Source organism: Spinacia oleracea, chromosome 2, assembly GCF_020520425.1.
Source record: "Spinacia oleracea cultivar Varoflay chromosome 2, BTI_SOV_V1, whole genome shotgun sequence".
NCBI lineage: Eukaryota > Viridiplantae > Streptophyta > Magnoliopsida > Caryophyllales > Amaranthaceae > Spinacia > Spinacia oleracea.
This window is the reverse complement of record NC_079488.1, coordinates 49,996,879-50,005,697: the sequence shown is the minus strand read 5'-3', so window position 1 is coordinate 50,005,697 and position 8,819 is coordinate 49,996,879. Positions and strand designations below refer to the sequence as shown.

The window sequence follows — 8,819 nt, the reverse complement described above, 5'->3', positions numbered from 1 at the left end:
TGTATGCTAGAATTTAAGTTTATTAAGAGAAACTGTGAATGGTTATTTATTTGTTTATTCTTTTCAATTGTAGTTTTAATATGGCAAACAACAATCAAAACATCATCATGGGTTCTGAGCTTATGGTCAAGCTGAACCTGACAAATTTTCTTGAATGGGAAGCTAAGCTAGTTGAAATAGTCAAACTCAATGGACTTGAGTATGTACTATCACATCCCATGCCAAGCTACTATGCCAGAGACATGACCCCTGAGAGATTTTACGCCTGGGATGCGGATCTCAAAAAGGTTATGAGTCTCATGCTGAACAATATCCCTGATGATTGGGCTAGAAGGTTTGTAGCCTATGAACCTTTTACGCTCATCAAGAATCTGAGGGATATCTGTCGTGGAAGTACGGAGGACAGGGACCTGAACGTCCATGAGTTGATTGAATCAATGTCTGGGCTAAAGGTTAGTTCTCCCAACAGGTGTTATAGGATGGAGGTCCAAGAAACACATGTTCAGCTCCTTCGCACTAAACAGAGGGTAGGCGTCCCACTGAGGTTCCATGTGGATCTTATGTGTTCATATTTTGATCGCCTAAGTCTACTAGGAACACCAATAAGCGAAAGGATGGCAGTCTCTGTCTTGCTCAATCCACTACACAGTGGGTTTGGTCGCTTCAAGCAACAATACCTAAGTGAACCAAGAGAAGAAACAGTTGCAGAATTTATTCACCTTGTCAGAAAGGCTGAAATAGTACTGGACTGTGAAGCCAAAGATTTACTCAAGGCTAGAAAGAGACCATTCAAGAAAGGTGGAAAGTCCAAGGGCAATGCTAAATCAAAGCAGGACAAGTCCACATCAAACTGTCTTTATTGTGATGGAATAGGCCATTACAAAAGAGAATGTCCAAAGCTAAAGGAAGATCAGAAGAACGGAACAGTCGTTCCATCTTCAGGTATTTTCGTTATAGACTGTATACTTGCTAATTCAACTTCTTGGGTATTAGATACAGGTTGTGGCTCACACTTATGTTCCAATCCACAGGGACTAAGAAGAAGTAGAAAGTTAAGCAAGGGAGAAGTCGACCTACGAGTGGGAAATGGAGCACGGATTGCTGCATTAGCCGTAGGAACTTACTATTTGTCGTTGCCCTCCGGGCTAGTTTTGGAACTGGAAGAATGTTTCCATGTTCCAAGTCTTACTAAAAACATCATTTCAGTTTCTTGCTTAGATGCTAAGGGATTTTCCTTTATAATAAAAGACAATAGTTGTTCGTTTTATTTTAAAGAGATGTTTTATGGATCTGCTAGATTAGTCAATGGACTTTATTTATTAGATCACGACAAACAAGTATATAACATAAATACCAAAAAGGCCAAAAAGGATGATTCAGATCTCACCTATCTGTGGCATTGTCGATTAGGCCATATAAACTTGAAGCGCTTGGAAAGACTTCAAAGGGAAGGAATTCTAGAACCATTTGACTTAGAGGATTATGGTAAATGCGAATCATGTTTACTTGGCAAAATGACAAAGCAACCTTTCTCTAAAGTTGGAGAAAGAGCAAATGAACTATTGGGTTTAATCCATACAGATGTATGTGGACCAATGAGTACAAATGCTAGAGGTGGTTTCAGCTACTTTATCACTTTCACTGATGACTTCAGTAGGTATGGTTATGTCTACCTAATGAAGCATAAGTCTGAATCCTTTGACAAATTCAAGGAATTTCAGAGTGAAGTAGAGAATCAATTAGGCAAGAAGATTAAGGCACTGCGGTCTGATAGAGGCGGTGAATATCTGAGCTATGAATTTGATGACCATCTGAAAGAATGTGGAATTCTATCAGAATTGACTCCTCCTGGAACACCACAATGGAACGGTGTGTCAGAACGGAGGAACAGAACCTTGCTAGACATGGTCAGGTCAATGATGGGTCAGGCCGAACTTCCATTAGAATTTTGGGGACATGCACTAAATACAGCTGCACTCACTATAAATAGAGCTCCGTCTAAAGCTGTCGAAAAGACTCCATACGAATTATGGTTTGGAAAGCCTCCAAATGTGTCTTTTCTTAAGATTTGGGGATGTGAAGTATACGTCAAACGATTAATTTCAGACAAACTTCATCCAAAATCTGACAAATGTATCCTTGTGGGCTATCCAAAGGAAACAAAGGGGTATTACTTCTACAATACATCTGAGAACAAAGTGTTTGTTGCTCGAGATGGTGTCTTTTTGAAGAAGGATCACATTTCCAAAATGACAAGTGGGAGAAAAGTAGACCTCGAAGAAATTCGAGTCGAACAACAAACTCTAGAGAATGCTCAAGATGACATTCAGGATGAAACTCAGAGATCTTTAGAAGAATCTGGTGAGAATCATGGTCAATCTAGAAATGTTACCCCGCGTAGATCGCAAAGATATAGATCTCAACCGGAAAGGTACTTAGGTATTTTGACGAACGAGAGCTATGACGTTCTATTACTTGAAAGTGATGAACCTGCGACTTACAAGCAAGCTATGACGAGCCCTAGCTCCAAGCAATGGCAAGAAGCCATGCAATCTGAATTAGACTCCATGTCTGAAAACCAAGTATGGGATTTGGTCGATTTGCCAGATGGCTACCAAGCCATTGGAAGCAAATGGGTTTTCAAACTGAAAAAAGACAAGGATGGGAAACTTGAAGTTTTCAAAGCTAGATTGGTTGCAAAAGGTTACAGGCAAGTCCACGGTGTGGATTACGATGAAACCTTTTCACCAGTTGCAATGCTAAAGTCTATTCGAATAATGTTAGCAATCGCTGCATATTACGATTACGAAATATGGCAGATGGATGTCAAAACTGCTTTCTTAAACGGCGTTTTAACAGAAACTGTGTTTATGACACAGCCTGAAGGTTTTGAGGATCCAAAGAATGCTAAAAAGGTATGCAAGCTAAAGAAGTCAATCTACGGATTGAAGCAGGCATCCAGGAGCTGGAATATACGTTTTGATGAAGCAGTCAGTGACTTTGGTTTCATCAAGAACGCAGACGAATCTTGTGTATACAAGAAGGTCAGTGGGAGCAAAATTGCTTTCCTAGTATTATATGTCGACGACATATTGCTTATCGGAAATGACATTCCTATGTTGAACTCTGTCAAGATTTGGCTTGGGAAATGTTTTTCGATGAAGGATCTAGGAGAAGCACAGTACATATTGGGCATCAAGATTTACAGAGATAGATCTAAAAAGATGATTGGACTTAGTCAAAGCACTTATATCAATAAGGTGCTTGATAGGTTCAAGATGGCGGACTCCAAGCGAGGCTACCTACCCATGTCTCATGGAATGACTCTAAGCAAGACTCAGTGCCCAAAAACACTTGATGAGCGTAGACGAATGAATGGGATTCCATATGCATCATTGATTGGTTCAATAATGTATGCTATGATATGTACACGCCCGGATGTTGCGTACGCACTCAGTGCTACGAGCAGATACCAGTCAGACCCAGGAGAGGCGCATTGGACTGCTGCCAAAAACATTCTGAAGTACCTGAAAAGGCACAAAGATGACTTCCTGGTCTATGGTGGAGATGATGAATTAATTGTTAAAGGCTATACGGACGCAAGTTTCCAAACCGACAAAGATGATTTCAGATCACAGTCTGGGTTTATCTTCTGCCTCAACGGAGGAGCAGTAAGCTGGAAAAGTGCTAAGCAAAGCACCATTGCGGATTCTACAACTGAAGCGGAGTACATTGCTGCACATGAAGCAGCAAAGGAAGCTATATGGCTAAGGAAGTTCATAGGAGAACTTGGTGTAGTCCCCTCCATTAAAGGACCAATAGCCCTGTATTGTGATAATAACGGAGCTATTGCACAGGCAAAAGAGCCTAGACACCACCAGAGAGTCAAGCATGTACTTCGTAGATTTCACCTTCTACGAGAGTTCGTTGAAAGAAAAGAAGTCGAGATAAGCAAAATTGGAACTGATGACAACATATCAGATCCATTAACTCAACCTCTGCCGCAAGCGAAGCACAACTCGCACACTGCAGCTATGGGAATCAAGCATATTGGAGAATGGCTTTGATGTCTCTGTTTAATGTTTTAAAGTTTTAGAGTTTAAATCTTTGTAAAACATTATTGGTTAATCATTCACAATAAATGAAAGAAATTCATTTTTCCATTTAATTTGTGGTTTATTAAATGATGAGTCCCTTCAATTTGACGATATATTCAAGATAGACTGTCAGGACCAGTCCTGTGACTAAGAAATGTCTATCAAGTGAACTTGAATGTCAAAGGTTGAAAATGGTCCCTAATCGGAGTTTTCTATAAAATTGGACGCATAGAAAACGTTAGACGATTAGAATGCAAGTTGACTAGTAGTTCTGTTTCTTGAACTATGTGGACATGGCAATGTCATAATCATTTGCATAGATACTTACTTTGGGAAGACTAGTATCGGACAAGACCTATGAAACTTTACTGTAAGAGATGAAAGTCTGTCATAAGTAAATTTCATTAAATTATTAGACACTAAATCCTCAATACCTGAGTGATTTGAGATTACTTGTTTGAGAACTGGTTGCTTTGACGTTGACCAACCGTCGCACCGTAAAAGGAGGCTATAAAGGCAACGCTCAGGTAATCACCTATCAAACGAAGTCTAATCTCAAGATCGCAAGATTGGGATTGTCCTCCCATAAATCGGGATGAGATGCTTAAAAGTTGTACAAGGCCACTCGGAGAGCTAGAAACTGTGAAATGCATGGCCGTGCTCGGATGAATCATAGGCTATGATTATCTGTTTATTTGATCAGTTGAACTCTGAAACCGAGGAACACCTCTGGACATAATAAGGATGACAACTCTTACCTTATGTTCAAGAGCAAGCATCGAGCGACAAAGGAATTAGGAAATGCACACTTGTCCCTAAGGACAAGTGGGAGACTGAAGGAAATAATGCCCTTGGTCCAAGTATGCATTCTATGTTAAGTCTAATAAATGCGGTTCAGTATTAATTAACAAGTTAATAATTCAGTGAGATCAAGTGAGCTGAATGCCTAGCTAGAGGCCGCTTCAGTTCAAGTGGAATTAATGATATTAATCCACAGCTTACTCTTGACTGAACCCGTAGGGTCACACAAATAGTACGTAAACGGATCAAGTATTTAATGGCATTAAATACTCCATCTATGAATATTCGGAACCGACGGATCTTGGTTTCAGTGGGAGCTAAGATCGTCACAGGCAAGAAATGAATACTCCGGAAACGATGATATTGCCAGAAATGGAAATATGGATCGTATCGGAAATATGAATATTATCCAAGTCGTAGATGTTGCCGGAAACGGAAACATGGTACGTATCGGAAAATATTATTGGAAATGGAAATATTACCAGAATCGGAAATATTACCGGAAACGGAAATATTGTCAGAATCGGAAATATTGCCGGAATCGGAAAATAATTCCGGAAACGGAAATATTAAATATTTGTTCGAAACGGAAATTAATTCCGGAATCGGAAATATTAAATATTGTTCGTATCGGAAATAGATTCCGGAAATGGAAATTTAATCGGAAGCGTATCGTACGAATTAGCATCGGACGAGGCTTGCCGGACGAAGGCCCAGCACGAAGCCGGGGCCATCGCCCAGCAAGCATGCGCGCCACAAGCCCAGCCAAGGCAGCGCCCAGGCCTACCGCAAGGCAGGCCCAGCGCGCGCCAAGAGGCCACGGCTGCGTGGGCCGTGCTGCGCGGGCTGCTGCTCGCACGCGCATGGGCAGCCCTTGTGGCTGCCGTGTGTGTGTGAGTTTGTGCTCATGCGTGATTCCTGAATCTACAAGAGTCAGTGTATGATTAAATTTCTATTCCTAATTGGATAAATTAATTAAATAGAATTCATGTAGGATTCTAATTCCAATTAATTCGCATCCTACTAGGATTACGATTCCTTTTCCATAACTCTATAAATAAAGGCCTAGGGGTCATAATTTATACACAAGTTTTCAAAGTATTCAAAAGTGAGTTTTTTGAGAGAAAATTCAAACACACATCTTGCTCCAAAAGTGCCGAAATTTTCTAGTACCTTAAGGGCGATTCTAGTTGGTCAATCTTAAGGCGGATCCGGACGTGCTGTGGACTATCTACGGAGGGACGACACTTGGAGTCCTAAAAGACTTGTTCTTGTTCGGTTCGGGCGCATCTAGGGAGGGCACGCAACAAAGAGTATGCATCTAAATTATGCTATATGATTATGTGTAAATAATATGTTGTCCTGGGTTAATGGTTGTTTCCGCATGATCTATGTAGTGTCATATGTATCATAACCTAACACATGGCACAAATTATGTGTCTGCAAAATATACCTCTAAACTCAAACAATTTGCACGAGCACGAAAATTAACCCTTAGACTTATCACATGTCACGTCGAAGGTCTTGAATTTTTTTTCGCCAAATTACAGTGCGGAACCTTTCAACAGCTACGTAGAATACTGCTGACCCCAGTGTATAGTCCTTCTTCGTAACATTTGTGTGAAGCAAACCTTCACACTCTTTCTTCACCTCCGCAAACATTACATTTGTGTACGACTTTTGAAAAACGTACTCCGCTAGTATTATCTGCTTCCTCCGCGGCTTTATTCTTCAAAGCTTGCTCGTACCGTTTCACAAATGTAAGAAACCCACATTGTAAATTAACTTGAGTTTTAAAAAACCTATTCATACCTTCACTCCTTTGCGTGGAAGACATCCCAGCCCAAAAAGTGCCTCTACAATACGCGGGCGCCCATTGACTCCTTGTTTCATATTGCTCCTTCATCCAACTTGCTTCCCTTAGACCATATTTGTCCATTATTATACACCAAGCTTCGTCAAATTCTTCCAGATCCATCATATCATGGACAGCTGTACGTATTAAACGGTCAATATCTTTCCAATTGGCATTGGTTCCCAGGTTCTTCGCCGCATTCTGGAGGAGATGCCATAAACAAAATCTGTGCGGGACACCGGGGAACACAACCTCCACTGCTCTACCAATCGCCCTACACTGATCTGTACATATTCCTTTTGGTTTCGTACCCATGCACTTCTGAAATTTCTCAAACACCCATACAAAGTTTTCCGTGTCTTCGTGCGTGATTAATGCAGCCCCAAATATTATAGATGATCCGTGGTGGTTGATACCGATAAAGGGTGCAAAGGGCATACGGAACCTGCATGGGGAAACAACATATTAGCACCCGACATTTCATTCATTCACGTTTCTTGGTTAGCAGAAGTTAATTCAGAATAACACCTGTTCACAGAGAAGGTTGTGTCGAATGCTATTACATGTGCAAAGTATTTATAGGAATCTCTGCTCCGGGCATCAGACCAGAAAGAATTCAACAACGTCCCATCTTCACCAACTTTAAGACAACTATAAAATTCATTATTCAGTTCATGTTGCTTCTTGAAGTAATCTTCTAGTGCCCTTGCATCTCCCATACACCTTGTCATACGTCGATCTAAATTAATTGCATTCCTCAGATCTCGATTGTTGAAAGTCATATTATCAAACCCACCATGCTCAAGAACCTGTGCACTGAAGTTCCTATTTATGCTAATTCCCGCGTTATCATTGATGATCGCTCTCTCAAACGTTCCTTGATCAATACTTCTATAGTTAACCATTAAATTACTACACGAAGGATTGAGTTCATGGTTATGCGCCAGCTTACAACTCGTTATGTCATATTTTCCTCCCCTCAAAACCCCATAAACAAACATTTTGCAACCAGTGACATTACAACCTTCCGTTTTTGCCTGACCCCCACTCTTACATTTGAACCTCATACGTTTCGTCATATCTGGCTTCGCCTCTTTATCTCCTACACCTCTTCTACAAACCCCCTTAGCCTTAAACTCTTTCAGCAACTCACTGCTTTTTATAAAAAGCTCGAAACCTTCCCTGTAAGCATATTCATGACAAAATCTACTAAAGTCGGCTCCTGATACAAAGCATATCCCTACCCTAGGTTTAACTAATTCTTCTGTTTCACCACTTTCATTCAGGTCTATGGGTAACCTAGGATGCTCTTCTATGTTATCCATCACGCTGCCATTACACAAACATAATTTCAAAATCACGCTGCTATTACACAAACATAATTCAAAGGCATACTAAAATTTTCAATTTATACATTAATATTCAATTTATCATTGCATGCATGCAGGTACGTCATACTAAATGTTTTTTCGAGTATTTAATTGATCATACTAAATTTGAGCACCTTATCCCCTCTACTCTGCTATCAATGGCTTCGACAACTCCGCCACCCAAATTTCACACATACATTTGATGCAACATTAACTTAATAATTGATACCCACCCTTGTTTATTATTACAAATATCACCAATTAACTCATACTTTCATTTGATATTGAATAAATATACCCTACAAGTATCAGGTCAATTGCCGAATTTAACAAAATAATTATTGCAATATTGAATAGAATTTACCAGCTCTCAGTTGTGTTCGCCGGAACTTTTGTTGACTACGGTATTTGATTATTAAACCCTCTCAATTATGGTCGCCGGTACTCTTGTTGTGATCGGAATTTGATTCTTAAACCCTATTGTGGCCGGAACTTTTGGTAACGCTGGAATTTGATACTAACCACCTCTCGGCAGAGGTCGCCGGAAGTTTTGTTGTTGACGGAATTTGTATAACTCTGGTGCCGTGGAAATTCACTTCAAATTGACTCCCGTCAATGAAGCTTTCGATTTTAATTTCTAGGGTAATAATTAGTGCTAAGTTCTAATTAATTAAATAGTGCTAATTTCTAGGGGAA

At 40.2% G+C, this 8,819-nt stretch overlaps 1 protein-coding gene across 1 annotated transcript; it reads right to left on the bottom strand.

Annotated features, from left to right (window-relative positions):
* Positions 1–6,531: 6,531 nt before the first annotated feature.
* LOC110796494 (protein FAR1-RELATED SEQUENCE 5-like) lies at positions 6,532–8,078 on the bottom strand. The gene is made up of 2 exons (XM_022001556.1): positions 7,282–8,078; positions 6,532–7,198 (listed from the first exon to the last, which is right to left on the bottom strand). Exons 1-2 carry the CDS (start codon positions 8,076–8,078, stop codon positions 6,532–6,534), a joined length of 1,464 nt encoding a protein of 487 aa, XP_021857248.1.
* Positions 8,079–8,819: the final 741 nt, after the last annotated feature.